The sequence below is a fragment of the Synchiropus splendidus genome, chromosome 1 (assembly GCF_027744825.2).
Source record: "Synchiropus splendidus isolate RoL2022-P1 chromosome 1, RoL_Sspl_1.0, whole genome shotgun sequence".
Lineage (NCBI taxonomy): Eukaryota > Metazoa > Chordata > Actinopteri > Syngnathiformes > Callionymidae > Synchiropus > Synchiropus splendidus.
The window spans coordinates 14508031-14524000 of record NC_071334.1 but is presented as its reverse complement, the minus strand read 5'-3'; the positions used below and the strand labels follow the sequence as shown (position 1 = coordinate 14524000).

At 40.5% G+C, this 15970-nt stretch overlaps 1 protein-coding gene across 1 annotated transcript in view; it reads left to right on the top strand.

Moving 5' to 3' along the window:
* trabd2b (TraB domain containing 2B) overlaps positions 1-15970 on the top strand; it is a 58927-nt gene that overhangs the window by 30773 nt on the left and 12184 nt on the right. The window contains exons 3-4 of the mRNA XM_053854567.1: positions 4511-4657; positions 8577-8751. Of these exons, the coding sequence (XP_053710542.1) occupies positions 4511-4657; positions 8577-8751 (322 nt within the window). The remainder of the gene's footprint in view (positions 1-4510; positions 4658-8576; positions 8752-15970) is intronic.

Genomic DNA, 15970 nt, shown 5'->3' with positions numbered 1-15970 from the left:
CTGAGTAGAGAGCAGCAGGCCTCTGCCACTGGGATTGTCCCATTGGTAATCTGTGGATTTCCTATCTTGAGACAGGAGGCAGACCAGGCGAGGCGGGAGGCTTGGTGAGAAACCAGAGAACACAATGATGAGAGACTACACCAAAACCTGGTTTCACATGTGGTCAGTCCTGTGTAAGACTTTTACTTGATGGACTCTCAAGTCATTTGTCTCTTCTAAGTGCGTAACTTAGGTTTTGCTGCGATTGTTTTTAACAGACTACATGAGTCCCATGAGAGAATAGACAGCTTGTTGATGAAATAGTAGGGAACAAGGGTGAAGGTCTTAGTTTGCGTTATGATTTTCTTCCCCGTGGCACTCCTCAGTCTTAGCAATTTTTTAAAGATGGGAAAATAGTTCAGGAAGTTCAAACACAGGTGTGTTTAAATGGATCTCACCCTGTGAAAATAACACACAGATATGTGTGTCCGCCTTTTTTGGGGGCCTGCTCTGTGGGGAACTGGGATGAGATATCACACTTCTCCTATTCTTGGTTCGGCCTGGATGTTATTTCAACTCTCTACCTCCTTCTTTTCAGCCACTTCAGGGTGCTGTGAACCCAATCCCCTCTTGTCATCTGCAGCCACAGCCTTCAGGGAACCTGGCTCTATGTGGAGGAACCCAACCGTGTCTGTCATGGGTCAGGAGTCCAGCTCTTCTCTTTTTAAAGCACTGAAACTTAAGAGATTCTAAAACACCTGGTAACATCTTAAAAACTATGAAGCAGCTGTTATTATCGGCTGATAAATAAACTGCAGGCATCAGTTTCTAGCCCAAATATTTGGCTTGATCGAGTGACCAGGTTTTTGGAAGGATCGTGCGTGATGGCCTGCTGTCACCTATATATGAGCCTGTGCTCTCAGCTTCCTCTTGATGTTTACTGGTTTCTTTTTATTATTATTACTACTTCAACTTGTTGCGTATTATACTATATGTGCGATTGCTAATGCCAAATAGTCATGCTTTCTCCTTTGAAAAATATATATTCTGCGGCATCAGAGGGTTATAAATAAAAAAAGACCATATGTGAAAATTGCTTATCTTTTATTTTCAATTTGGAAAAACAAATCCATACACAATGGTGCATTGCAATTCTCTGCAATGAAAAGCATTTGCACACTATAACTTTAACTTTAACTCATTCTTTGCTTCCAAAATATCAGAATATGCAATAATTTGATATATTAAACATGCATGGACAGAGCTACAAGAATAGTAAGACAAAATATTTTCATACGCCAGTGCCAGGTTTTCAGCTGTGCCCATGCCAAGTCTCCCTAATACCACATTGATACTCAATAATCCAAACTTCACAGTGTGCGCAGAATCACGTCCATCTGTCCAACACATGTTTCCCTTGAAAAAGACAAGTCTTTGTCTTTGCATCTTTCTCTGACTTCTCCTGCATTACCCCCTACCTCTCCAGTGCTGTTTATTTCAGTTAGATCTTATCCCCTGAGTGCAGTTAGAAGGAACCTCGGAGGTGCCTCCCGCTTGTGTATTTGATTCGAAACATTCACGGCTTTGAAGTGTTAAAACACTATTGATTAACGGGTTTCCTTTGTTTTGTGACTTGTGTCTAAAGGCTCCGGGAATTTCAGTCTGCATGTAGATTTTGCCTGTTCAAAGAAGAGCATAAAAGCAAAATTGTAATTTTATAAATAGGAATATCAATTATTTGAATTGAAGGAAGCGAAGTTGGCACTGTCTGGTCATTAAGTCACATTTGAAGTTGTGGTTTCCAGTGCAATGGCGGCCGGTTATTCTGAAAGGTTGTCATCACTGGCCAATAAACTCACCAAGCAAGCTAGTTTTATGACTTAAACCAGATTATTTCTTTTGTTGTAAAGTGCACAAACAGTGCAATCGTTTTTGGGGTTCTTTTTTTGTTGATCCCTCTCGCTCGACTGTTTCTTCTTGCTTTCTGTCCAAAGCGCCCTAATGAATTTTTGGAGGGCTCCACTCCGATCCACAGTTCCAAGACCATCCATGTGCTTCCAGCTTTGTTCTTAAAAAGCTGTTATTTAATTACAATGAGAGCTTCTCACGCATGTATTGGATGAGAGTGGGCAGCAGAGAGACGAGGGTGAAGACTGTTGAACAGAGCTTGTGGTGAGGAGCTTTGATATGTGACTGTAAAACCCCCAGTTAGTGAGTGAGTAGACCTTCTCAGCAAAACACACTCACCAAGAGTTTCTTTTTGTTGGCACAAACACACGCAATCACTTTATATGTACACACATTCTCAAAAAAAAGGAATGTTTGCATTTTCCACTCTTTCCCTTTTCCCACCGTGTCGTGACTGACATGCTCTTTCATTAAACCCTTCACAAACTCTGACACCATGGTTACAGATAGCTGGGCAGATGCTTGGTCCCAGGAAACAATATTGAAATAGCAAGACACATAGCAACTTCCACTGGATGACTTCTTGCCATTTAAGCTGAGACAGGAATGTTTAAGGATAAACGAGTCACGCAGGAATTTATATTAAATCAGGGGTAGGGTGGGTTTAGACCAACAAGCCGCTATGCTTAATTCACGAACAACAATGGTAGGTTTAGACTGACCTTACGGACCCTTTCATCCTAACTGTGTTTTCATGTTGTCATCAAGTTGGATGACATTGAATGAATGAACATAACTTGACATGTAGCTGTTATATATTTAGCTTTTTGATTCATACACTGAATACAATTCTGTCAATATTTCTTCTTCATGATACAGAGATTGAGAAAGAGCAGAGTGAAGAGCAGTTCTTATGATGTCTGGCCCTTGTTGAGTTATTATTATTTATGTGTGTGTGTGTTGAGGGGGGCTTTTTAATCCTACTTTGTGGGCACCAATTCTTGACAAAACACTTTGGCTGTACCCCACAAGGTGGGAGGATGAAGACTTCACAATAACTGGCTCATTGTAATTGGGTGCAAGTTTGGTTCACAGTCCTGGTTAATGTTAAGGTTACGTTCAGGGTGAGGTACTGAGGAAAGCACTACAAGGGTGCAAATTCAAGAATGTGTGTGTGGATGTGGACAGAAACACAAAGACATGTCAATATTGTGAGCTCAACTGAAATCTTTAAATGCGGAATATAACCAATATATAATCTTAATAATAATAATCTTTTTGCCATTGACCGAATATACAGTAATACTAAAAAAGTTGACTAAACATAAACAAACAGAGAAACTATAGGGATGCATCAATCCATTCATCCTTTTCTTTCTCTTAACCAAGGTTGGGTGGTGAGCAGTGACCAGTCTGAGCTGAGAGGCCTGGACTTCTGTCTTTGCAACTGTCTCAGCAACTTTTAAGTGTCTAAAAAAAGAACAAAAAATACTTTACTGAATGAAAATGTGTGACCTTTACTTGTGGATTATTGGCGACTCATACAGAACAACCACTTAAGCTCAGTTGAAATGTAAAAGATTGCTGGGAGGGATATTAATTGACTGCGTATTTGAAATGGTGCTGGCTCAGTTTAGGGTGATGGGAATGACTACGTAGGAAGTGACCGTCAGACAGAAATGTATCAGCCGTATCTTCATTTCACCCACAGGAGTCAGAGGAACTTTTAGAGGAACAGTGTGATGTCACACGGCTGAGCTTGGAAGTTGTTTGTGATTATCCCTGCAGAAGGTTACCAAGAGTTGAAACGTTCTGCAGGAACAATGTGGGTATTTATGATTGCGAAAACATAATTGTGTGAGTTATGACCCAGACATTTGACTTCAGGTTCAATCAGTTGCGCAGCTGTAAGGGCCCTAAGCTGCTCCACAAATCATCTACTCCTGGTTCGGGACATTCCACACGGCGCTATTCTCCAAAGCTCGTCCACTTCCACAGCACACGCATAGGATCATATTGATGGGTTTGTACTGTCAATGGGCAGAGTCTTTTCAAATGTACGAGTAAGACAAACATATCAACTTGTTCAGCGCAAACTCTCACAAATCATGAAATGTCGGTGAAATAGAATCTTTTGTTTGCATTAGTAGTTCATTTAAGAGAGATTAAGAGTGATTGACAGCTCGGTCCAGGTGACACTGCATAAAATGGGGGGCGTGGGATTTAGCAGGCCCAGGCTGGAGGTTTGACCCACTGTGTTGAGGACAGCTGCACATTTCAGCGGGCTGGCTGGTGAACGTGTGCAATAAATTCTCTAAAAAGTGGGTTTGCGTTTGATTTTAATGGCTGTTGTAAATTTATAGCACCGTGGTCCTGGTGAAAATCAAGTTGTTTCTCAAGGTTCACCCTTCTCCCCCTCTGTTTTCTCTTCCGCTTTGTCAAGTATTGAATGGAGGATTTATTTTAATATTTTTGGACTTGTTAAACTGAAACAATTTTTTTCTTATTTGTCCACTGCTAGTTGTGATTTTGATGTAGCAACATTCGTCTTCTAAAAAGGCCAAAAAATACTGGAAGACGCAGCAACTTGAAATCCCTTTTTCATCAATTAATTTCCTCACAGGTGCTGTTCGCCTTGAACCAGACTCTCCTGCAGCATGAAGGTGTCCGAGCAGGAAGTCTACAGGGCTCCTACACCACGGAGGACCTCATCACCCACTATAACTGTGGGGACCTGAGCTCCATCATCTTCAACCATGACACCTCACAAGTAGGTCCCTGAGCAGGGGCTACACATCAGGGGTTTCTGTCTATTCTATCTACATATAGAGAATGACCCTAAAATATACATAATATATTTCAGTATCACTTCCATGGTGGTTGGAAGTTCACCAACTTATCACAGAAGTTGTTTGTTTTTGGTGGTGGTCGCCCTAATTGGCCTAATTTTAAATTCAATTTCAATTCAACGCCCCTAATCCTTTTCTTTTTCTCAGCAAAAGCTTGACTTTATAAAGCAACAGCTTAGATGTTGAGCCACCATTGCTTTAAGAGACCAAGTTGAGATGCTGAACTCTATAAGAAGTTACATCTTTGGTTTAAGTTTACAATATTTAACTCACAAATCCAACAAAATATCACATAGCTGGTGATAATGTGCTTTTGAAAGCAAAAACTAGATTTAAAAAAATGTTTTAAAAATCAGAAAGCAGTTAAGTTGAGATCGAGGTTATGGATTTGCGTCTTACACAGAGAAATCCAGAGGAAAATCTAACAACTAATCTCAAGATATATAAATGTCAGACTGAGGTCATGTTCCCAAAAGTATTTATCTTTTTAGGTAGCAGAAAATAGTGAAGAAAATAAACAGCTTTGGCTTTTAAAACCAAATCTACCAGTCACTTGATGTGAGTGCCCACTTACAGCCGCTTCATTTATGTTTTCACTCCTACTTTGCAGGAATTCTCATCTTAATCCTTCTTAACCTCTGTTACTTGAGTTGGCTCACTGTGGTGTTGCTCCAGACTCGGCTGTAAATACACAATCTGACCTGCTGTGACTTTAAGTTTCCTAACATAGCCTCTGCTCTCCACCATCTCCTCGCCAAATGTTTTGGCTGTCAAACTGCTATTAATTATGATGCAGTCCTGCATTGAGTTTATGTTTAGAGACGAACTGTGTTCTGGACAAGTCGCAGCACAGGCTGGGGAATTGCTTTCTCATCTTCCACATTCTTTTTGGACTCTCATTTGGTCACAAGAACTCGAGATTTTAACAGGCATATTTCCTCCTCTTTTGGTCTCTTCCATGGCGCACATGTACTGTATTATTGTCCCTGGGGCTTGTTAGTCATTTTCACCCAGCAGTGCCGACTTTCATTTTCAGCATGCGCTTTTTAAATCAGAGCACTCTATCTCAGCCTCTCATGCCATTATATCATGTATTAAGAATATCCTCCACATGGAAGAGTCATCAGGCGTGCTGCTTGGGGAATCTGGTGATACAACGATGCATGCAACATCGGTGAACAGAAATAACATGTCACAAACTGTTTTTGAGTGTGCATTTCAACATAATTGGTTGAGTGGCTATTCATAGTTATGAGTGACAATTAGGTGAGAATATAGTTCTCCACACGACTATCGTTGTCTTCCAGCTACACTGGACATGCTGTCCTGTGTGACAACAAGTGCAATGACCTGTAAAAACCAGAGCTGACACCTGTTTTGCTGCCAAATTTCAAGTGTATATGAAGACCTTCAGACGATCTGGTGTTGTTCTGTTTGTCTGCCACAGTGGCTACATTTATGAAAAATAGGAGCCCCTGCAGCCTGGACTCCTCACTTACAAGGAACGTTATTCAAATGGCATCAAATGTTTCCTACAAAACAAATAGCACTATTATAGTCATCAAACTATAAGTCCAGATGAGAGTTAAACGTAATCTCCATTTGGCAGAGCAGTCGTCCGCTGATCCCTGGAGGGGACATGTGGCTGCTGCTTTTATTATTATTAATAATATGGGATTACAATGAATTGTGTCTACACAGTCTTCTTCATCAAAACCACATTGTAAAGTCTTCAAGTTTTCTTGAAGAGAAAAATCAGAGCTGGTAGACGGCGCAGATGGCGACCGAGAAAAAATATCTGTCTGTCACTTCACATTTCCTGCGCAGGCCTGGATGGAAAGCAGCTAATAGCCGTTCCTGTGATAACCTATCTGCATGTTCTGCTGCGTTTACACACTGACCTCTTGCCGACTGAACACTTTGTTCCCTCGTTGTAACTCTGCCTGAATGATTCTAAGCATAGTTAAAGGAATTTGTGCTGAATTACTCAGGTAAACATGAAAACTCATGGTTCTCATGGTCCTCGCTGTTTCGCAGACTTAAAAAAAGGTTTTGTTTTGATGTTTTATTCTTCATGCTTGTTGACAACTGGCAGCGGCAAAGTGTTTTTTCATTGTGTACCGGAAATCTGATTATAATAACCATTTATTGATGTAAATTTAAACAAATAATTTGTGTGTACATGCTTCACATTATTTGGTAACTGCAATTCAACATATGTTTACAAGTAAAAACAATAAATACATTAATAAAAAATATTTTGGGAATTGTTACACACTTGAACTGTACTTATGACATTAAAGAAATAAGATTCACATTGGGCCTCCCTCTGTTCAGTCACAGAGGCACACACAAAAAACCAAAGCCATCTTTTTTTTAATCCCTCACTCCGTCAGACTTCCATCTGTCTAGGGCAGCAATGACTGACCCAAAGTTTCTAACGTATGGGAGCATTCTGCACATCAAACACTAAAGTGAGATTCAAAATTCTCCAAAGTTTTTGAACCACATTTTCAGCAATTACAATTCAGCATTTAGCACCATACATTTATTTTTCTTTTTCCACTACTTTTTACAGTGCTGGTATGTTCATCAACCTGAACATCAGTCACACGACGACTAGTCGACTAGTTATTTAGACAGTCGGTGACTACATCTATTGTGCAATGCCCCCAGCTCAACACTGTCAACACGTCAGAAACATGACCAGAACTCCTTCACAAATAAGACAAACTTCATTTTGAAGGTCACATTGTGTTAGCACTGTTGAAGACTCAGTGGGCAGCATCCATGTTTTAAATGAAACCTCATGAAAGTTTACATCCACGTGTTTGCGGGTGTTAGGAAATGTCGCTAATTGTTGTACTTGTCAAGCTTAAAGTAGAACAGTGCCAAGGTAAACACCCTGAAAACAAGTATTCAGTTGAATATGACGTCTTGCTCACATGTGGTAGGCACACACTCAGAACATGCAGCTGCTCCACTGTGTGAATTTGTAGCTGACTTTTGACAGCTCTTGTTAAAAGCATCTTGTCAAATTTAGCACCATATTAAGCACATCTGTGCTGACGTTGACTCACTCACTTTCAGGTAACACTCAGCCTTTCCAATGCCTTTTCTTCTCAACTGTGCCATGAAAGTAGCAGAGCTGTGTGAGTCCTACGAGGGCGGAATCTTTTTTGAGCAAGCATCTGATTTAATGTAAAGTTCGACTGCGCTACCAGCAGACTTGTTGGTGCATTTATGGTTCAGGTGGAAGGGCAGTTTTTAACCACTTTTTTCCAAATTGTATGCAGAGACTAGCAGAGACAATGCTAATTTTTAAATTGGGTGCAGTGGTAACTACAAAGGAGAAAAAAAAGGTCTGGTGTGTTTCTGATTTGGACAGCTAAAATCCCAAAATGCCAAATCCCTGAAACTTAACCACTGACCCCACTCACCCTCACAGATTAACAGCCTGTTGATCCAAGTTCGAATTGTGCCCACAGAGGTCAGTCTTTGTCGGTCTGGCTCTTTATTAATCACTTTTTTACCACTTATTTGTGGATCGTTGTGGCCTTTTTATTGGAGTGACTGGATCATGCCAGTAAATCTCTCTAAAGGCTAACACACAATCTGTTTGACAACTTTTGGATATTTTACATTCTCTGGTTGATGGTGGTCCTGAACCACAATAATGCATTTTATAGCAGAAGGTACTTGGCCTCAATAGTGTTATTGTTCACCATGCAGTAGCACCAAACTCATATAAGGGAAACTGCGGTTTAAAAATGTGACGTTCAATGTACGCTCCTGCACTTGACTTTGTTAATGTAGGGTTTCACTTTCCTGTCCTGTCAGCTGCCGCACTTCATCAACCGTTCTCTGCCCGCTCATGAGCGGTTGACGGCTCAGCAGATCGACAGCTACTTTCGCCAGGAGCTGATCTACAAACGTAACGAACGCATGGCTCGGCGTGTGTCGGCGCTGCTGCAGAGGAACCCAAACCAAACCTTCTTTTTTGCCTTCGGTGCAGGTATGTCGCTTTCATTTACTTTGCATGGAGGAGGGGGAGTGGTTCATGGTTGCATGAACAGTTGGTTCATAAATGCAACTTTGTTTTCAAAATAACTACAATGGAGCAGGAATGACTCTGGTGTGTGTGAAGTAAATTGTCCCACAAGCACCCAGTTGCTATACTCAAAGATAAGTGGCTCAATTCTCCTGTTCTCTGAATGTTTACTTCTGCGCTGTGGCGGGAGTCGTGCTGTATACCACCATATGTTCTCAACAATGTTGTGTGCCTGCGCGTGTCACACATGATCATCAGTGGCCTCTGTTGACTGATATGTTGCCTAGTCTCTTCAGCTGTTTAAGTTTGAGTAAAATATCAGTCTGAAGTTTGCTACGATCCTCTTTGTTACAGCCCTATCTGTCGTTGGTGTCTTGTATTCATTTTGTCTGTACAGACTAAGGTCTTGTTATTGCAAATATGTGGGATGAAGAACAAGAATATCAATGACATTATTTGCGGAAACCATGTTTGATGACGCATCCACACATTGCGCTCCAGATTTTGGACAGCCACCCAAGCAAGTCAGACTCCGTAGGCTTTTAAGTGGAGAGCTATTGGATGGGAGAGAAGCTCGCAAGGAAAAATAAACATCCGTGTTTTCAATTAGAAATCCTTTGCCAAATTCAAGTTCTCCATACACAGGGATGCCGTCGCGTCTGCAAGTAATTAGCTGTTCTGAGGCTGAAGGGTTCATGCACGTTCAAATGTATTTGATTAAGCTTCGCATTGTGTTTGTGTGTCACAGCCACATGGAGTTTTGGATGTTTTATTGCGCGTGGCAGGGGTTTAAAGGAAACTGACAATTTATTTCTGGAGTCATAAAAGTTTTCTGTTTTGTTATTCTCATTTGCGTCTCATTCATGATGCCTGGGACATAAAACCACACACGAAACTCGCTGTTATTCAACATATTACATCAGATAAAGTGACACTGACTCTTTTATTTGCGTGTATTTGTCAAGATTTATTGATCATCTGTGAGTAAGAATGACTTTTTTTTTAATTGCCAATACACCTTTAATGGAAAGATTCAGATGTTCTCATGTGTTTTATTTGAGAGAAGCAGACAAATGTTATAAGGAAGTTTTTTTTTAATTATATTCCTTTATTCCTCTATCGTCTTTTAACTTGGACTTCGCAATAAATATAAACGCTAAAGTACATAGCATACTTTTGACCCAAGACCAATATGTTTACACCAACTATAAAATGCTCAGATTTGCTTCTTTCCAAATCGTGTTTCCAAAAGTTGCCCTCGAGCCAGCCAGCTGCTCGCTGAGCATGAACATGTGTGTTAGGTCGCCTCATGTGTGGTGTGTGCCGGAGAAGTGACGGCTGGTGTGAAGTGAAAAGAAATGAAATCCAGCTTGTGGAGGGCAAAATGTACTTTGAAACATATTTACCCTATTTTCAAATCACACACAAACAGCAAAGCCTTCTTACAGTAGCAGCCAAATCTCAGGAATGGCCTGAATGAATGAGCGACAGAATAGGGCCATAACTCTGATCTTCAATATTACCATCCACAATTGTATCGCTGGTTTGTTTGGATTTGCTAATGTTTCCCCATGCGTTCCATTACTTCGGATGCGACGTCAGTCATGTCACCTACTGTAATGACGAGCACTAGCTGATGGAGGTTTGTTTGTTAGTTCCTCATTACGTTATACTGTGTTGACATTACTGTGTGCAGTTCCACATTTTGCTTTCTCGCTATCACATTAAACAACTATATAAATGTGTGGGGTTTGTTGATATTAATCTCTCTAATGGAGTAAGATTTGCAAAAAGTTAAACTGAAGTTTAATTTATATTCTATTTTATAATGAATGGTGGAAAAATAATCACAGAAGGAAACCACACTTTGTGACGACAACAAAACCATTCTCACTCCCACTGCATCAAACTCGCATCAAGTGTCTTTTGTGTGCTATTGTGACGCCGTAGTCAGCCTTAAATGTTGCCGCGGTGGTGTTTCAATGGAGTGAAAAAGTTTTGCTTCCCCATTTTACGGTCCAAGTGGGACTTAAAGTACCAACACATTTATATTTTTCTTCAAAGACAAACGTTCAAACCGTACATTTTGGGTTTCTGCCATGTGCATTCGACTCCAATCACTCACTTTGTACGTAACATTTAACATTTTAAAGTGCAATACATAAATAATTTACTAGGTTACAGGACAACAAAATTCTATTCATTCACAGGTCAAAGGCTTTTAACTAGGTTCATCTGTGAAATGTTAATTGCATGGACTGCAAGGTATCGAGACTAAGATGTTAATAGTCCTGTAAGTGTCCATTGTGAAACCAAATGATGCCATGTATTCATCATTGTCTTTGACATGTAGTCATTCGGGAGTTTTGAAGAGGGTTATGTATTTGCATGCCGCCAGCCTATATTCGGGGGAAACTTTTTAATGCTTGAACTCTGGATGGCTCACTTGGGCCATGTCAAAGAAAACAGAACTGCTAGAAATTAAAAAGTCAGGTCAAGACACCCCAGAGTTACCACTGTCGTCATCTTTTTCATATTTCAATTTTATTGAAAGATAATTTCACGTTACATTGGCAGTTAAGTGGCGCAGTAGGAAGTCCATCTTTGCTTGGCTGAGCTCTACACTTCCCAGCAGTTCCATTTTCCATCCTTCACCTCAATATTTAAACTATGCCAAACCACGTATTCTGTTTGAATTTACGTGTCTCTTATACTTTTATGTTCTTCATAACCACTTCAACTCCCACAAAATAGACTTCCACACAAACAAAGAGCTGAATTTGTCACCTTTCAAGAGTCCAGTCAGCAATCGCTCTGTGTTTAATAGTAGGTCCATATAATATTAATACAGCTCTGTGGTTTTATTGGCTGTGCATCCAGTAACTATAGAGTGGCAGCAGTCATCATTTCTGAGAGTGCCATACAGAATTTTCTTCTCAACCATGAAGTCAGTGGTCAACTTGTGGTTTGGTTCCCCAGAGCACCCGTAGCTTGGAAATTGAATTAAGTTTGTACTTTTGGATGAAGCGAATACTGCCGTAATGGTTATTATTGCGTGGTGATTCCCTTGAAGGAACAAATTATCCATGTAAAATCTGAAGTGTTAGGATGATATAAGGAGAATTTGGGTCAAGATTTTAAAGTATTCTCCATTGAATCAAACTCAACCTCAGTGAGGTGTTACTGTATGGCCCATAACACACTGCTCAGCATGGATTCCTGTTTCCTTATTTTCTTCTCCAAACATTGAGATGTGCTATCTTGTTAATTTGTGCCTATGGTTCAACAGGTGCTCTTTTACAGGCGATGCACTTTCAATACAAGTCAGCACAGTGGAGAGGTTGAACGGTGCTGCACTCTTGCTGGCAGATTATTGTCTTTTATTGGTGTTTTACGACGGCTGATACTATTGCATTGTGCACTTACACTTATTAATATAAACAATTGTGAAATTCTTGGAACACATCTACTGCCAAACTTGTTTGTCCCCAATACTCACATGGCTTGTTGATTTTAGGCAAACGTTCACTGGTTTCGCACACCGTGGTTCAGTTGAGGTTTCTTTTTTTAATGTGCATCAGGATTTCATTTTCCACTTCCCTACTTGCAGTTGGCAGTGTTATTAAAAACATCCCATGGTATTTCCTGATGTTGCCCCAGGCTAATTCACACACCCATGCGTCTGTGTGTGTGTTTAGGCTCGGATTTTTATCACCGAATCAAGATGGACATATGTTTGTTTTGAAATATGAGACTTGTTTGTCGCTTTTGTCAGACGGAGAGAATTGGTGCTTATGTGTTGTGTGGTTCTGAGGACTTCTGTAATGACGTTTTCGTGCACTGAATATTAGATTCACTCTGAATTTCCTCTGAATGCAAGCATTTTTTTTTTTATTAGAAGTGATGGTGGCTGATCAGTCAAGCAGTGGGGCTGCGCGACCCTCCTCTTAAACTACTTAAACTACAAATTAAAATTACTCTCCCATAGTTGCACTGAACTGTTTACAAGCATTTTAAAAGCTGGATCTTAGCCAGACGATGAGGCAAAAATTTTGTTTTTTATGAGCAGTTATGTAACTGTGCTCTGTGTTGCCAGGTAGAAAATTCAACCGTATTGTAGCAGGGACTCAAAATGTTTGTATTTTGAGGGAAATGATCAAACTAAGAGGGTTTGTGTGGGAATAAATAGGTGAAATGGTGTCCACAACAAGAATGAGGACTAACATATGAAGTGGAGAGAACATCTCGACAGTGCTCTTCAGATCAGCGTCTCGGTCGGGAGTGTGACGTCACATGGTTCACCATTTTGCCAGCTAAATGCAGTAACTCGACAACACGAGAGTCCCTTTTGTTTTTATTAACAAACCGGCTTGTTTTAGATACAAAGTGCTAAATGAGGATTGATATTTGTGAGGTTTGAAAACGGGGGCAGTCATGGGCATGCTGTGTCACCCGTTTTTGTAGTTCATTGTTGGTCACTGACTGTAAAGGCAGCGTTCAAGTGAAGCTGATATTTTGAAAATTTGATATAACTTTAAAATGACAGACATTTTATTTTGTTGCAAAGCACTCGGTTATCATGTGAGATTTGATTACTGCTCGGATCACAATATAAAAAGCACAATATTCCCCCATTAAGCAACACAGAGTTGTTCTCTATATCATGAGACGTAGGCATAGTGTTAGTGATTTGCTTTCACAGAGAAAAGAGCTGTGTCAGCAGGGACCAGTTCCATTTTCAAATTTTGGATTCCTAAAATGGTTATACTTCAGAATATTATTTGGCTTAAGCTTCTAAGGCTCCCACAAGACGCCTCTATTTGGAGGATCTCTATCTGAGTGCAGTGCAGAGCCCAAGAATAGACCTGTGTTTACGACGGCTGTGAACTTGTTAAAGGATATGTGTCCCAGCATTATTGTCCAAGGAACCTGAGGAACAAATCTAAATGTTTGTGTTAATAGTTTCTATTCAGGCGTATACTATACAGAATGTGATTCTGTTTCTAGTTCTTTTCATTGAACAAACATCATGAGACCAAAGCTATAGAACCACAGGGTCCCTACTATGCTTGTTCAGAAAGATTTTCTTCGTAGTTGAAAGACAACTTTGTGAGTCTTTGTGAGCCGCGCTGAGCTAAACCAGTTGGAGTCAAACTCTGATTAAATCTGTGCAGCTTATTAGCTTGTTGGGGGATTTCATGCTTCATTAGTCGCTGAAAGAAGATCACTTCAACCTTTTTTGGAGCCTGCAAGTGTAACGCTGCATTTGTTTAACACACTGGTTTCACTTTGCCTTTCCCTGACTGTTTAAACGGATTTTCATGCCAACAGCAGGACGATCTGCGGAAACAATAACTCACTTTGCTGTTAATGGCCTTCACCTGTCGTCCCAGGTGAGAAAGCTCATGACTGACTCCTACAAATAAAAAGCAGCCAGTCTCCGGGAAAAAAAAAAAGTCTCAAGTTGTCAAAGTAACTCAAAATCATAGACAATAAACACACTTACAGAAATAGAGAACAGACTTAAATACAGACTGTAAAACGCTTTACATTATGTCCAGCACAAAATAGTTAGCAAATATTTTCAGTAATAAAGTGTTCGTGCCTTTTAAGTGGCTCTGACCAAAGGGTGGAGGGGAATGCATGAAGAGTCGAAGACTGAGACGACAGCGATAAAAATCTTCCTGAATTCCTCATTTGTGAGTGTGTATTTGTGTGCGGACGCATGAGAAAAGAGTCTTTCTCCATTAGTCCAGCAGCTGTTCCTCATAGTCCTCTTGTGCTGCCCAGCAGGGGAAAGATGGTTCCAGTCCACAGCTGAGGAGAACAAAAACAAACACCGAAAGGGATTTTTCAAATCCTTGTCCATGGGTCAGTCAGTAGTCGCCTCATGCGGATTTTGAGGGCAACTGGGCTTGCTTGCATTTTTTAATGTTAAGAATGTCTCCATGCGTAAATAATATTAAATAATTATACTGGAAAATTCCGATTTTAAAATGTTCACAAAGTAGCAACACAGTAATGTGATGAAGAGTTTAACAGGAAATAAAATAAGGAAATGCAACTTACTTTACTCTTTTCCAAATGAAGATCTATGTAACATTTTGTACATTCTGTAAATCCATTTTAGCATTTGGGTGGTGGGAGTCAGTCATAGGAGCCCTCCAGCTTCATAATGCCCATGTATCATGTTCAGGCTAAACTACTGTCTTGGCACCTACAAGCCTGACGGACCCTTAAATTTAGGAGTAATGGCCACACAACTGAGACTCTTAAGCTCTCAGCAAAAAGCCAGAAATGCAAGCCTTTATTCAGCCATTTAATTTTACTTGAGGGAAAGTATCTCCGGCCAATTCTGACCTGGTTACCATTATGTTTGGAAATGTGCAATATTGTGCAATAAAGAAATGTTAATGGAGACACCTGAATTTTGAAAGTCATCTCAAATATCACAAAACAATGTTGTACGCTAGCCGCACGGTGGCCTAGTGGTTAGCACTCTCGCCTTGCAGCAAGAAGGTTGTGGGCTGCCTTTGTCTTCTGCATGGAGTTTGCATGATCTCCCGTTTGCACGTGGGTTTTCTCCGGGTTCTCCAGTTTCTTCCCACAGCCCAAGGACATGCTCACTAGGTTAATTGGACACTAAAACTGTCCCTTGGTATATATATGTGTGTGTGTGTGTGTGTGTGTGTGTGTGTGTGTGTGTCCTGCAATGGACTGGCAACCTGTCCAGGGTGTATACCCGCCTCTCACCCAATGACTGCTGGGATAGGCTCCAGCACTCCCCGCAACCCTGAACAGGACTAAGCGGTGGCTAGTTGTGACAATGTATATATGTTGTATGCTTCCATGAGGAGGTTGTTTTTTTAACATGTTTTCATATTGATTCCCAGATATCCTTGACACTTGTGCTTATGGTAAGTAATGTCATCTTCGTCTTTTGTCAAAAACCGATCATGCTTGAAACAGGTTTTGAGCGTTCATCTTCTAGCAGTGGCGTAGAGGTTTCAGAAAAAATATGAGGATCCTTCCCACAACAGACTTGAAATTTTAGAATATTAACTGCAGTGAGAACCCATCTTATGCCTACTGTTAGTTAACCTTGGAGAGACACTTTATTGTGTGGGTTTATTGCCAAGACCTCCTCGAGACCCACGCTGTCAGCTGCAGTCACAGTCTCAGT